At 45.0% G+C, this 15,653-nt stretch overlaps 1 protein-coding gene across 3 annotated transcripts in view; it reads left to right on the top strand.

Moving 5' to 3' along the window:
- Positions 1-13,442, top strand: part of LOC309810035 (up-regulator of cell proliferation) — a 69,540-nt gene extending 56,098 nt beyond the window's left edge. For all 3 annotated transcript variants that reach the window (XM_082631723.1, XM_082631724.1, XM_082631722.1), the window contains 3 exons: positions 8,079-8,111; positions 8,330-8,368; positions 10,117-13,442. In XM_082631723.1, the coding sequence (XP_082487849.1) occupies positions 8,096-8,111; positions 8,330-8,368; positions 10,117-12,710 (2,649 nt within the window). In that variant the 5' untranslated portion in view covers positions 8,079-8,095 and the 3' untranslated portion in view covers positions 12,711-13,442. The remainder of the gene's footprint in view (positions 1-8,078; positions 8,112-8,329; positions 8,369-10,116) is intronic.
- The last annotated feature ends 2,211 nt before the right edge of the window (positions 13,443-15,653 follow it).

The raw sequence follows: 15,653 nt of genomic DNA, 5'->3' as shown, positions 1-15,653 counted from the left end.
CCCATACCACAAAAAAAAAAACAAAAAATCAACTAAACACAAAAGAAGAGAGGAATGCAGGGAATGAGGGACAAAAAGCTATAGGTCTATAGAAAATTTGTTTCTATAGCACAAACACAGAAATAGGTGCCTCCTTATCAGTAATTACTTTAAATGTAAGTGGATTAAACTCTCCCATCAAAAGACAGAGATTGGCAGAATTGATAAAAACACATGGTCCAACTACATGCAGTGTATAAGAGACTCACTTTTGAGATCCAAAGACACAAACTTGTAAAAGTAAAAGGATGGAGAAAGATATTACATGCAAATAATTACCAAAACAGAATGGCAGTGGCTATACTAATTTCAGACAAAATAGGCTTTAAATCAAAAACAGTTACAAGAGACAGAGAAGGACATTACATGTTAACAAATATTTCAAAACAGCAAGAAGATATAATAATTATAAGCATTTATGCACCTAATGTCAGACCATCAAAATATATGAGACAAAAACTGACAGAATTGAAGGGGAAAATAGACAGTTCTACAATAATAGTTGTAGATTCCAATACCCCACTCAGAATAATGGATAGAACAACCAGACAGAAGATAAGCGAGGAAATAGAGGGCTTCAACAACACAATAAACCAACTAGATCTAATAGACTTATACAGAACACTCCACCCAACAACAGCAGCATACATATTCTTCTTAAGTGCACATGGGACATTTTCCTGGATAGACCATATGTAGGACCACAAAGTAAATCTCAGTGGTTTTTTAAAAGACAGATATCACACAATGTATTTTCTCTGACCACAGTGGGATGAAATTAGAAATCAATAACATAAACTGGAAAATTCACAAAATTGCAGAGGCTAAACAACGTCCCTTTAAACAACCAGTGGATCAAAAATGAAATCACAAGAAAATCAGAAAATAGTTAAGAAGAGATAGATGAAAATGTAAACACACCATGTTAACAGTTATGGGCTGCATCAAAAGTGGTACTGAGGGGGAAATTTATAGTTATAAATGCTTACATTAAAAACAAGAAACATCTCGTATAAACAGCCTAACTTTACAACTTTAAGTCGTACTCGGACAAGAAGAACAAACTAAATGCAAAGCTAGCACAAGGAAGGAAATAATAAAGATTAGAGTGGAGATTAATGAAATAGAGAATAGAGAAAATCAGTGACCCAAAAGTTGGTTCTTTGAAAAGATCAACAAAATTGACAAACCTTTAGTTAGGTGGACTAAGAAAAAAATAGGGAAGACTCAAATTACTAAAATCAGAAATGAAAGTGAGGACATTTAGAAATAAAAAATAGAGTACTATGAACAATTGTATGCCCCCAAATTGGATAACCCTAGGTGAAATAGACAGTTCCTAGAAACACAAAATTTACAAAGAAACAGAAAATCTGAATAGACCTAACCTAACAAGACTAAATCACAAAAAAATAGAATATCTGAATAGACCTAAAAGGAGTAAGCAGATTGAATCAGTAACAATAATTTAAAAAAAAAAAAAAAAACAAAACCTTGCAACAAAGAAGAGCCCTGCTCCTGATGGCTTCACTGGTGAATTTTACCAAACATTTAAAGAAGAACTAATACCAACCCTTTTCAAATTTTTCCAAAAAATTGAAAAGGAGGGAACATTTTTTAACTCATTCCTAAGGCCAACATAATCTTGACACCAAAGCCGAAATGAAGACACTACAAGAAAAGAAAACTACAGACCAATATCCATCATGAACATTGATGCAAAAATCCTCAACAAAACACTAATATTAAAACATAATTCAGCAATATATTGAAAGGATGATACACCATGACCAAGTGGGATTTATTCCTGGATTGCAAGGATGATTTAACAATATGAAAATAGATCTATGTAATATACCACATCAACAAAACGAAGGAGAAAAAAACCCATGTGATCATCTCAACTGATGCAGAGAAATCATTTGACAAAAGTTAATGTCCTTTCATCATAAAAAAAAAACACTCAACAAAGTAGGAAGAGACGGAAACTACTTTCACATAATAAAAGACATATATGAACAACATTAATGGTGAAAACAGAAGCTTTTCCTTTAAGATCAGGAACAAGGGAATGATGCCCACTTTTACCACTTCTATTCTATCTAGTACTGGAAATTCTAGCCAGAGCAGTTAGGCAAGAAGAAGGCATCCAAATTGGAAAGGAAGAAGTAAAATTATCTTTGTAGATGATATGACCTTATACATAGAAAATCCTGAAGATCCACCAAAAAAGTTATTAGAACTAATAAATGAATTCAGCAAAGTAGTAGGATACAAACCCAACACACAAAAATCAATTGCATTTTTATACTAAAATGAAGAACCTGAAAAGGAAATTAAAAAAACAATTCCATTTACAATAGTGTCAAAAAGAATAAAATACTTAGGAATTAGCTTAAACAAGGAGGTGAAAGACTTGTACAATAAAATTATAAAACATTTTTCAAAGAAATTAAAGAAGATATAAATATGTGGAAAGAGTTACCAAGTTCATGGACTGGAAGACTAAATATTGTTTGTTTGTTTTATTGAGGTATAGTTGATTTACAATATTATATAAATTTCAGGTGTACAACAGTGATTCACAATTTTTAAAAGTTATATACTCCATTTATAGGTATTATAAAATATTGGCTATATTCCCTGTGCTGTACAATATATCCCTGTAGCTTATTTATTTATACATAGTAGTTTGTACCTCTTAATCCCCTACCCCTATCTTGCCTTTCCCCCCAGAAGACTTAACATTGTTAAAATGTCAATATTACCCAAAGCAATCTACAGATTCAGTGCAATTCCTATCAAATACCCAATGACAGTTTTTGCAAAAATATAAAATTCATTCTAATATTCATATGGAATCTGAAGGGACAGTGAATAGCCAAAACAATCTTGAAGAAGAACAAACTAGAGGCTCACAATTTCTGATTTCAAAACTTACTACAGAGCCACAGTAATCAAAACAATGTGATATTGGCATAAAAACAGATATACAGACCAATGGAACAGAATAGGAAGTCACAAATAAACCTTTGCATATACAGTCAAATGATGTTTGACAAGGGTGCCAAGGCCATTCAATGGATAAAGGACAGTCTTTTCAACAAATAGTCCTGGAAAAATTGGGTATCCTCTTGCAAAAGATGAAGTTGGACTCTTACCTAAAACTGTATACAAAAATTAACTCATAATGGATGAATGTAATCCTAAATGTAAGACTGAAAACTCGGTCTTAGAAGAAAACAGTGGACAAAAGCTTCGTGAATTTGGATATGGCTACAGTTTCTTGAATGTAACACCAAAGGCTCCTGCAACAAAAGAAAAAATATACAAATTGGACTTCATGGAAATTTAAAAAATTTGTGCATCAGAAAGACACTATCCACAGAGTATAAGCAGCCCACAGAGTGGGAGAAAATATTTGCAATCATATATCTGATAAAGGATTAATATCAGAATATATGGAGAACTCCTAAAACTTAACAATAAAAAAAACCTGATTCAAACATGGGCGAAGTCCTTGAATAGACATTTCTCCAAAGAAGATATACAAATGGACAATAAGCACTCTAAAAGATGTTCTACATCACTAATTATATTAGGGAAATGCAAATCAAAACTACAATGAGATACCACCTCACACCCATTAGGATGGCTACTATAAAAATAACAGAAAAGAACATGGGTTGGCAAAGATGTGGAGAAACTGGAACCCTTGTGCACTGTTGGTGGAAATGTAAAATGGTGAAACCACTGTGGAAAACAGTATGGAGGCTCCTCAAAAAATTAAAAATAGAGCTACCATATGATCCAGCAATTCCACATCTGGGTATATACCCAAAAAAATCAAAAGCAATGTCTCAAAGAGATATTTGTATACCCAGGTTCATAGCATCATTAATCACAATAACTAAAACATGGAAGCAACCTAAGTGTCCATCAGTGAATGTATGGACTACCAAAATGTGGTATATACATACAACGGAATATTATTCAGACTTTAAAAGGAAGGAAATTCTGACACATGCTACAGCATGGATGAACCTTGAGAACATTATGCTAAGTGAAATAAGCCAGTCACAAAAAGATAAATAATGTATGCATCCACTTATGTGAGTTAAGTAGTCAAAATCATAAAGTCAGAAAGTATAATATAATGGTGGTTGCCAGGGGCTGGGGAGAGGGGAGATTGAGGAGTTATTGTTTAATAGGTATAGAATTTCGTAGGTACAAGATGAATAGAGTTATGGGGATGGATGGTGGTGATGGCTATGCAACAATGTGAATATATTTAATGCCACTGACCTGTACACTTAAAAATGTTTAAGATAGTAAATTTTATATTATGTGTATTTTAACACAATTTTTAAAAAGGAAAAATATTGGGAAAACATTTTACAGCGAATAATTCTATGACATTTAGTACATTCACAAAGTTGTGAAATCACCACTTATCTATTCATTTCCAAAACATTTCCATCACTTGAAAGTAAAACTGGGTATCCGTTAGGCAGTTTCTCCCATCCCTCCTTCCTCCCAGTCCCTATAGGAACCACCAATCTATGTTAAGCCTTTGTTTATCTATTCTGTATTTTCCTATAAATGGAGTCGTACAATATGGGCCCTCTTTTGTTTAGTTTCTTTCACCCAGCATTGTGTTTTGGGGTTCGTCCATGTTGTTCCTTTTTAAGGTTGAATAATATTCTATTGCATGGGTAGACCACATTTTGTTTATCCATTCATCTGTTGACAGACATCTGGGTTGTTTCCACATTTGGGGCATTGTGAACAGTGATGCTATCTATGGACATGCATGTACCTGTACTTGTTTGAGTCCCTGTTTTCAGTTCTTCTGGGTATACACCTCTGAGTGGAATTACTCACTCAAATGGTAAGTCTGTGTTTAACTTTTTGAGGAAGAGCCAAACTGTTTCCCCAGCAGCTGCACCACTTACAGTCCCACCAGAAAGATACAAGGGTTCCAGTTTTTCCCCATCCTGTCAATACTTGTTATTTTCCATCCTGTTTTTAAAATCACCATCCTAGTAGGTGTGCAGTGGTATCTCACTGGGGTTTTGATTTGATTTCCCTAGTGAGTAATGATGTTGAGCATCATTTTATGTGCTTGTTGGCCATCTGTATATCTTTGGGGAGAAATGTCTATTCAAGTTCTTTGCCCATTTTTTTTTTTTTTTTTTTTTGCGGTACGCGGGCTTCTCACTGTTGTGGTCTCTCCCGTTGCGGAACACAGGCTCCAGACGCGCAGGCTCAGCGGCCATGGCTCACGGGCCCAGCCGCTCTGTGGCATGTGGGATCTTCCCGGACCGGGGCACGAACCCGCGTCCCCTGCATCGGCAGGCGGACTCTCAACCACTGCGCCACCAGGGAAGCCCTGTCCATTTTTTAATTGAGTTTTTTTTGTCTTTTTTGTTATGAAGTTGTGAGAGTTGTTTATGTATTCTAGATACTAGACCCAATCACATATGATGTGCACATATTTTCTCCATTCCATAGGTTGTCTTTCACTTTCTTTATAATGTTCTTTGATGCATACAGATTTTTACTTTAATGAAGTCCAGTTTATGTGTTTTTTCTTTTGTGGCCTGTGCTTTTGGTGTCATACCTAAGAATCCATTGCCAAATTCAAGGTTATGAAGATTTACCCTCATGTCTTCCTCTAAGAGTTTTATGGTCTTAGCTCATATTTAGGTCACTGATACATTTTGAGTTAATTTTTATATATGGTGTGAGGTAGGAGTTCAACTTCATTCTTTTGCATGTCGGTGTCCATAGCTCATTCTTTTTTTTTTTTTTTTTTTTGCGGTATGCGGGCCTCTCACTGTTGTGGCCTCCCCCGTTGCGGAGCACAGGCTCCAGATGCGCAGGCTCCGGATGCGCAGGCCCAGCGGCCATGGCTCACGGGCCCAGCCGCTCCGCGGCATATGGGATCCTCCCAGACCGGGGCACGAACCCGTATCCCCTGCATCGGCAGGCGGACTCTCAACCACTGCGCCACCAGGGAGGCCCCATAGCTCATTCTTAACACTACCAGCCCCAACGTGTCAAATAGTGTCTTAAATATCCATTTACTGCCCAATAACAAACATTCCAAAATGTGGTGAAAAACTCTACAGCATGAGTACTGGCTACTTTAATAATTGAAAAAAACAGTCATTCAATTTGATGGCTGAGATGGTTTTAATTGCCCCACTTAGAGTTCATTTCAGTGGTAGGTCCTGTCCACATTCTGCCCCTTGTGTTCCATTTGAGCCCAACATCCCCACTGGGTTGGAACCCAAGCCTGTCCCACCCTGACCAGTTCTTGTCCAACAGAAAATATAGTGGAGACCTTGGCCCACAGTACCAAGCCCTTGCTGGCCTCCTGTATTTGCTGCTGACTTGTGTCCTTGGCTGAAGCCCTGTGCCTCCTCTTCTGCCTCTTCTGTAGTCTGCTGGTGACCAATGGTTATCTTGGCTTCCAGTGTTCTCTACTCAGAAGCCCTCCCACGCCTCATCAGCGATTTCCTTCGTCTGACAGCGTGACCTTCAGCCACTTTGTGCTTGACTTTATCCGCCTATTTATCCACCTTTATCCACCTTGACTTTATCCACCTATTATCTCTCTGTTCCAAATCAGAGCTATCTCCTGTTACTAGCAAAGCAAGGCCCTGTCTTCTCTGGGTCTGAAGTTTATTCCTTGCTTCCAGCTCAAAACTACTCTCTCAGAGCCACCTTGATCCCATCTCAGGCTTCTCTAGGTGTCCCGTTCTCGTCTTTAACCATTGTACCTTCTCAGATGGCATTTTAGGCTCCTTGGAAGTATTCTTCTGATGTCTTTTGTCCACTGTGAATAAAATAATCTTTAGACTGCTCAACACTATGGTTCAATCTATATGAATCATCTGTGTTTTCTCTAGTATGTTCATGCTCATGCTCTCCAAAGCCCCCTTCCTCTTCTCTTGTTTTTCTCTTTCCAGCTCTTCATGTGTATCTCCCAGAGATATGATTAAAGAAGACTGAATTGTTTATCTATCTGATTATATGGAAATCATGAGAGAATAAATCTGGAACTGTCACAATTTTTTCCTGATTTATAAGCTTTTAAAAATACAATTTTAGGACTTCCCTGGTGGCGCAGTGGTTGGGAGTCCGCCTGCCGATGCAGGGGATACGGGTTTGTGCCCCGGTCCGGGAGGATCCCACATGCCGCGGAGCGGCTGGGCCCATGAGCCATGGCCACTGAGCCTGCGCGTCCGGAGCCTGTGCTCTGTAACGGGAGAGGCCACAACAGTGAGAGGCCCGCGTACCGCAAAAAAAAAAAATAAATAAAAAACAAAAATAAAATTTTAATTTTGAAATAGGTGATACTTTTACTTTGATCAAAAGTTGAAACAATAAAAATATGTACAGAGAAGTCTTGCTCCCATCATTCCCCTTTTGCTAGCAAATCTAGAGTTTTACGGTCTTTTTTCCCGATGTAAATATCTGAATAGCACTAAATTAAATAATTCAGTAATTAAAAGTACTTAGTGTTGATGAATACAGTATGCTGTTAGAGACTTTGAACAAGTATGTCTACTTGTAAGTTGTAGCTATTCCCCACTCTATGCCCTCCCCCCATACCTGTGCATCATTTTAAGTGATAACAGGAACTCCTTATGCTAGAATAAAAATAAAGTTTGTAGGAGGTAATCTTGAAATTAAACCAAAGAATTTATATCAACTTATATTTTAAATAGTTTCTAAAATCAAAGATTAATCTATGTATGTTTCATGAAGTTATTTATATTTTATTTTCACAAAATTTAGTAAATTTTACAAGGAGTATATCATAGAGCAAATCATTATTTTGTGTGTAGCTATTACAACTTTGTGTCATTTTTGGGGTTGTAAACAAATGAAATTTATGTAGGAAAAACCGAAGCTAATAATAGTATTCAAAATAAACATTAGCTACCAGCTCTTCACTTGAACTTTGTGGTAGAAGGGTCCTAACTTGCTGATGAAACTAACTGTGTGTGTATGTTTTTTTCTTCCAGATTTGGAATGGAGAGAAATGGAAGGAGATGATGGTGAGTTTCATTATGGAGGGAGAAACTACAGGATCTGGCAACAGATTGGATTGGGGAAAGAGGGCAAAGTGAACAATAACTGGGATTTTAGATTTTGAACAATTGGAAGAAGTTGCTATCTTAGTAAGGAAGAGAGAGGGTTCTGACACAAAATTAATTTGTGTCAATTCAAGCCACCTGATTTGATTGACACTTCATTTTCCTTTGCTTTTTTTTAGATGGTCCGAATGAGGCTCAGGACAGTGACTTTCCAACAGGTATGTTTCTTCTCTCTGCTCTCGTTGCCTGTCCGATTGAAGGAAGACATCATCTGGGCTGGTAGTTCCAACCCCTGACTGCATCAAAATCACTGCTAGTCCATTAACCCTTTATGTGCCATAAATAATATTGCCAGACAGACAACTCCCTGGGGACCTGTTACCATACAGAGTTAACACAGAGAGTTTGTATCTTTGGAAGTAAAGCTGAGAAATCTTATTTTTAACAAGTTCCCAAAGTGATTCTAAAGCACATCCAAGTTTGGGAATCTTTCGTCTGATCCAGTGATTTCAATAATAGATCTGCCAAGGGTCCCGGACTGGGCATGAGTGCATATATTAATAGGTTTGTTTGCTCTGGCTTTTCCCTGTCGCACTTAGCTACCATGCTACTGAAGAACAGTTGTTCTCTGTCTGGATAAGAAAAACAGTGTCCCTGGTTTCATTCAGGCAACACTCAGAAACTCGAGTTACGTATATGATGGATTTCTACTACAGTCTCTCTCCCCATAGAGTTCTTTTGTTTCTGCAACAAGTTTGCCAGCTCCTATACTCTCTGGGGTGGTGGCACAGCCCACAGAACTCTCTCAGCCCCTGTGGAGGGTGGAGTTTCTGAAGAGATACATTAGGCAGCAAGTGGACCCCTACAGGGGAATGAGACCCCTCTTTTCCAGTGCTTTGAGTCCTGCTGTTCACCAGGCATGGTCCTGAACCCATCATATGACTTCCTGGGAAACAAGAAGAGGGCTGATCACCTGCGCTTCCTCCTGTGGTTTATATCCACATTTAAGGTAGCATCACAGACATAGTAGCTTCCTCTTTTGAGAAAAGAATGGAGAGAATCCTGGAGCTCAGCAGGATTTGTATTGATTTATTTTGTTAATAGACTTACCATTTAAAGTTTACCAATTATATGCAGGAAATTATATGCAATGAAAATGGATAAGAGGCCGTGGCCAAGAACGGGGTCGGTGGATGAAACCTTTGCAGGTGGCCTTACTGTCCTGAGCATCTAGTGCTTGTAAGAATTCATACTGTATTGGATGTTATGGTTGAAAATCTGAACAAATAAGTACAGACTTGTGATAATCTCTACCAAATATGTTTATCAGTGAGAATTTAAAACCATATTATTGACCTCAGTTTTGCAAAATGTTATTTATCTGTGATTTCTGTTACTCTGTACCCAGTAGTAACTCCCTGTTTCCTTTACACATTTTCCAACTTGTCTGTAAAGAGCAAAGAACATTAACCAGAGAACCAAAGTGAATCAGTGATTGTGTGCCCTATGGGGAATTCCTGGTGACAGGGTTAGGGAATCCACTGCTGGGTCAGAAGCACAGGAGTATCTTGGAGGGAGTGGAGGCGTGGCCAGAGAATGGGGCCTGTGTTCCACATCTAGGGTGCACAGCTGCTCACTCCAGCCAATTAAATTTGGGCTTGGTGTTGCTCAGTCTCAGAGGTTTCAAGAGAAACCAGACATTTTTTTACATAGATCCTCCCAATTCTTAACAGTTGCCGCAGGCGTCCTTTTCTCTTCCCTCTCTCGTGTCACATGTTGCCGACCCCACTTGAATCTGGGGTGGGTGATGTTACTTCTGTCTTGGTCTCAGGTGGCTTGGGGGTGCCTGCATTTTACCCTGAAGGAGGCCACCTCCTACACGCCAGGCTGGGCTCTTCCCTCCCCACCTCTAACCTGGGTCCCTGACACGCAGGCTAAGTGCTGACATCTTCATTTCTCCCCACAGTGGAGAGGAGCAGACTACAAGAAATGCTGTCCCTCTTGGGACTAGAGACATACCAGGCACAGAAACTCAGCCTCCAGGACTCCTTGCAGATCAGTAGTGACAGCATGAAGAACTGGGCTCCACAGGCTCCCAAAGACTTGCCCTGGAATTTCCTCAGGAAGCTGCAGGCCCTCAACGCCGAAGCCAGGAACACCACCATGGTGCTGGACGTACCCCCGGATACCAGGCCTGTGGAGAAGGAGAGCCAGGTGGAAGAGGAGATCATCTACTGGGACACGGCCGACGACATCTCTGCGGACATCTATTCCTTCTCCGAGCTGCCAACACCCGATACGCCTGTGAACCCCTTGGACCTTCTCTGTGCCCTTCTGCTTTCCTCGGATAGTTTCCTGCAACAAGAAATCGTGCTCAAAATGTCCCTTTGCCAGTTTGCACTCCCTCTCGTTCTGCCCGACCCAGAAAACCACTACCATACGTTTCTGCTGTGGGCCATGAGGGGGACTGTGCGGACATGGGGGTCACAGCCCCCAAGGGCGGTGGGCAGCTTCAGAGAAGACAGCGTGGTCCTGTCGCGAACGCCCGCCTTCGCCTTCGTGCGCATGGAGGTCAGCAGCAACTCCAAGTCCCAGCTTCTCAACGCCGTGCTCAGCCCTGGCCACAGGCAGCGGGACTGTTTCTGGCATCGGGATCTGAACTTGGGCACCAACCCTCGGGAGATTGCGGATGGGCTGGTGGAGATTTCCTGGTTTCTTCCCAGTGGCAGGGAGGACTTGGACATTTTCCCAGAGCCCGTGGCCTTTCTCAACCTGAGAGGTGACATCGGCTCTCACTGGCTGCAGTTTAAGCTCTTGGCGGAAATCTCCTCGGCCGTGTTCATCTTGACCGACAACATCAGCAAGAAAGAATACAAGCTGCTGTGCTCCATGAAGGGGTCGGCCACGCAATACTACTTCATCCTGAGCCCCTACCGCGGGAAGCGAAACACAAACCTGCGGCTTCTCAACAGGTTAATCCCCGTGCTGAAGATGGACCCCTCGCACGTCCTGGTGAAGGTCAGCAGCACGGACAGCGCGGGCTTCGTGCGCCGGGTCCGCGCCATCGTGGCGCACGTGACCCGGGCCCCCTGCAGGAGGGTATCCGTGGAGGACATGGCGCACGCGGCCCGCAAGCTGGGGCTGAAGGTCGACGAGGACTGCGACGAGTGCCAGCGGGCGAAGGACCGGATGGAACAGATCACCAGGAAGATCCAGGACTCGGACGCCTACCGCCGGGCCGAGCTGCGGCTGCAGGGGGACCCGTGGAGAAAGGCGGCCCAGGTGGAGAGGGAGCTCTGCCAGGCCCAGTGGGCTGGGGACCCCCCTGAGAGGTGCAGGGCTGAGCTGAGGCATCGGCTGCTGGAACTTCGAACGCAGCAGAACGGCCACGACCCTGCCTGGGGGCTTCAGGAGTTCATCTCGGGCATCAGCAGCCCCTCTCTGGGCGAGAAGCAGTACTTCCTGAGGTGGATGGAGTGGGGACTGGCCCGGGCGGCCCAGCCAAGGCCAAGACCGTCTCCGGAGACGATGCGTACCCTGAGAGCAAAGCACCGTGGGGCCGTGGACGTCAGCGAGTCCCTCTGGCCGGAGCCCCTGGGGGTGGAGCACTTCCTGCGGGAGATGGGGCAGTTCTACGAGGCCGAAAGCTGTCTCGTGGAGGCCGGGAAGCTGCCGGCAGGGCAGAGGCGGTTCGCGCACTTCCCAGGCTTGGCCTTGGAACTGCTGCTGAAGGGGCTCCCCCTGGAGCTGATCGACGGGAACACCCTGAGCGCCCCCCTGCGCTGGGTCACGGGGCTCCTGAAGGAGCTGCACGTCCGCCTGGACAGGAGGTCGCGCCTGGTCGTCCTGTCAGTGCTTGGCGTGCCGGGCACAGGCAAGTCCACCCTCCTCAACACCATGTTTGGGCTGCGGTTTGCCACGGGAAGGGGCCGTGCTCCTCGAGGGGCCTTCATGCAGCTCCTGACAGTGGCCGAGAGCTTCAGCCAGGACCTGGGCTGTGACCACATCCTGGTCATACACTCTGGGGGCTTGATAGGCGGAGCCCTGACCGAGGCAGGGGAGAGCTTGGAGCAGGAGGCTTCCCTGGCCACTCTGATCATGGGGCTGAGCGACGTCACCGTGGTCAGTTTAGCCGAAACGAGGGACATCCCGCCGGCTATCCTGCATGCGTTCCTGAGGCTGGAGAAAACAGGGCACATGCCCAACTATCAGTTTGTGTACCAGAGCCTTCAGGATGCGTCTGCCCCCGGCTCCAAGCTGAGAGACAGGAAGCAGTTCCCGGACGAGCCCAGGGATGCGAGCAGAGCCACGGTACACATGGAGGATCAGGGCGGCGGGATCCGGACGCTGGCGGGCCTGGCCTTTTGTGACCCTGAGAAGCAGCACGTTTGGCACATCCCTGGCCTGTGGCATGGAGTGCCCCCCATGGCCGCTGTGAGCTTGGGCTACAGTGAGGCCATTTTTGAGTTGAAGAGGTGCCTGCTGGAAAACATCCGGAATGGCCTGTCCAACCAAAACAAAAACATTCAGCAGCTCATCGAGCTGGTACGACGGCTGTGAAGCATCGAAAGAAAAGGAGTCCAGCTGCCAGAGGCCCGCCGTGAGCCTATTCTGATGGGGGTGTCCACGTGGGGCTGTGCCCAGCTTCTGAGAGGGGAGCAAAGTGACGGACGGGGCCCAGGTCTGGAGTTGCCTACGCAGTGTCAGGGAAGGATGTAACCTCACAGATCAGCTCAGAGATGCTCTCGGGAGTATAAGAACCCTGGGGCAGGAGGTGTAGACACAAGCGGTAACTTGTCCTTTGTCTGTGAACTTCGAGTCCCCTGGTGGCTTGGCCTTTCGTACAGCTGTGCCCCATTCTCTGCCTCTGGAGTGGAGAGTGGCTCCTGAGCACTGCAGCCCGGGCAGCTGGTACCGGGGACAGGGTTGGGGCATTGCCCTGAGGAGGCAGAGGTAGGCCTTCCCTCCAGCGAACCTCAGCATCGGCCTCGGTGACCTGGTCCTGCCCACTGAGGAAAGGGCCCACCGTGGGCAAGGGCTACCGTGATACTCTGTGTGTTGACCGACCCTGCCTCAGGAGGGGTTCCTGTGGGCTTTTGCACGCCCACAGCGCTCCGTTCACACCTCTGCCGCAACACTGAGCACGCGCAGCGTGACTTACCTGTGCACGTGTCTGCCTCTCCCCTAGACTTGTGAGCTCCTTGAGAGCAGGGGCTGTACACTACCCAACTTTGTACCCCCAGGGCCTGGCGCACTGCAGGCACTTAATAAATGTGTGTTGAATGAATGAAACTAGTGAATGCACAAATGATAGTAGCAGGTGGCTTCCGCTCTGTGCCTTAATTTTTCTGTTTCCTCCAAGAGGATCACAGTGTCTGTCTGAGGGGGTTGCTTACTAGAACATCTGAAATAGTGGACACCTGAGAGAGGTGTCTTTAAAAATGCCACCACGTCCCCTCTCTTTAAGCAGAGATCCATTCTTCAGGCTGTTACTGGAAAACCGAACTAAGGATCTTCACAGGGGCTCCAAAACAGCTCCATCCTTACCCCATTTTAGAGACGAGGCAAGGAGGCCTAGAGCAGTTAAGCAGCTTGCCCAGCCCACAGACCTGCATCGGTAGAGCGGAGCTGATGGGGACGCTGGTGCCCTCAGCTCTGCGCCTCTGCTGCCCAGCCGTTCATCTTCCCCAAACTTCCACAGCTTCCAGGCTCACCCCCAGCCTTGCCCCCGGGTGTCAGCCCTTCATCTCACTTCCGTGCCTCCAGCGCCAGGCCTCCTCCCTGGCATCATCCGTGGCCCACTTGACACCGTGAGCTGGAACGTGGAGCTCCTCCTCTGCTGAGTCTCCAGCTGGAACCTTCGTCTGTGCTGGCCCTTACCGAGGGCCAGGGTCACCTCTCTGGCCTCAGACCCCAATCCCAGCTGTGTCACTAGTTCTGGGAATCTCTGCTTGGGCCCTAGGGCCTCCTCCCCTCTGTATATTGTGATTCCAGGAAAATCAGGCTCCCGGGTGGTAACCAGGAGCTTCTCTCTATTCCTTGAACTCCTCCTCCCAGACTTGAAAACGGAGCCCTCTGGACTGTAACCCTTTTTTGGGTTCCAAGGCTCTCAGCCCCTTCTCTGGCCCCAGGATGCTCTACCTACTGCTCCCCTGATGTCCAGAAAGTTGCCCCTGTGTTCCGGGAACCTGGCTCTGATGTGTGAAACGGAGGCTGGAAGAAGTGCTGGAACTCAGGAAACCTAATCTTTTTTTTTTTTTTTTTTTTTTTTTTGCGGTACGCGGGCCTCTCACTGTTGTGGCCTCTCCCGTTGCAGAGCACAGGCTCCGGACGCGCAGGCTCAGCGGCCATGGCTCACGGGCCCAGCCGCTCCGCGGCATGTGGGATCTTCCCAGACCGGAGCACGAACCTGCGTCCCCTGCATCGGCAGGCGGACTCTCAACCACGGCGCCACCAGGGAAGCCCGAAACCTAATCTTTTGCTAATAAATTCACTTTAAACCTTTTCACTTCTGAAACTCAAAAAGAGTGTCTAATCCTCAAGCACTACAAATTTATTTCTTCGTGGATCATTAAATAACACAAATATTAAGATGTTGGATCACCTGGAAATACCAATACCTCTCCTTACTTTTTCCCCCTAGAGCCATGAAAACTACCCAGTTGCCTCTCTAGCACTGTAGGAATTTCACCCAGGATATTCCTGGGCCCCAAGTTCAGGCACTGGAAATCTCACAATTGTTGACTATCAACCAGTTCCTTTAAAAATTGATTCAAGCTATTCCTGAAATCTGAAACAGGGAAGCCAGCTTTAGTGGCTCCCTATTTTAGTGGCTCCTGAGGATTCTTTACTTTGGGTCTGTCCATTGTCCAAACATAAGGTTCAGTCACTCGGTTCCTGAAAATTAGGTGTGTGCTTTTTTTGGAAGGGAGAGGGGAGGAAGAGTTCATAGCTTTCAACAGATTTTCAAAAGGATGCAGGATCCAAGATAGATTAATAACTGCTTAGTAATCAGGAAAGTTATTCCATATATCCCTAGGACCTAAGAAACTACAAAATCACATCAAACATTTGCCCAGTGTATTTAAAGTTCTGAAAACAGACCAGTCTGAAGACTCAATGTAACCTCTTGAGCAAGAGGTTGCCCTCGGGCAGCCCCAGGCAGGACTGCCTTGGAGGACTCACAGTCAAGCAACTGAGGTATTCTGCAACTGCCTGGGCAGTGTCCACAGACCATTGCCTCTCTCAGGTACAGGAACAGGACAGGTTGCCCTGGAGCAAGTGATTTTTCCAGAGTCAGTTATGGTGCTCCCATCACCCGTTTTTAGGGGTTGATGTGGAATTCCATGACCTGAGAGAGGGGTTCACCTTCAGACCCTGAAGTCAGTGTCGCTCTTGTAATTAAATTTCCACAATACCTGGGTCTTGACTGGTGCCCTGGAGCCCAGAACACTAAACATCAGTCTACCCTAGCCATTCCTGGGTTCACCACAGCCAGAGGGC

Source organism: Mesoplodon mirus (assembly GCF_964341445.2).
Source record: "Mesoplodon mirus genome assembly, chromosome: 9".
Classification (NCBI taxonomy): Eukaryota; Metazoa; Chordata; class Mammalia; order Artiodactyla; family Ziphiidae; genus Mesoplodon; species Mesoplodon mirus.
Note: the sequence above shows the minus strand (reverse complement) of the source record. Positions and strands in the feature narration are given on the sequence as shown.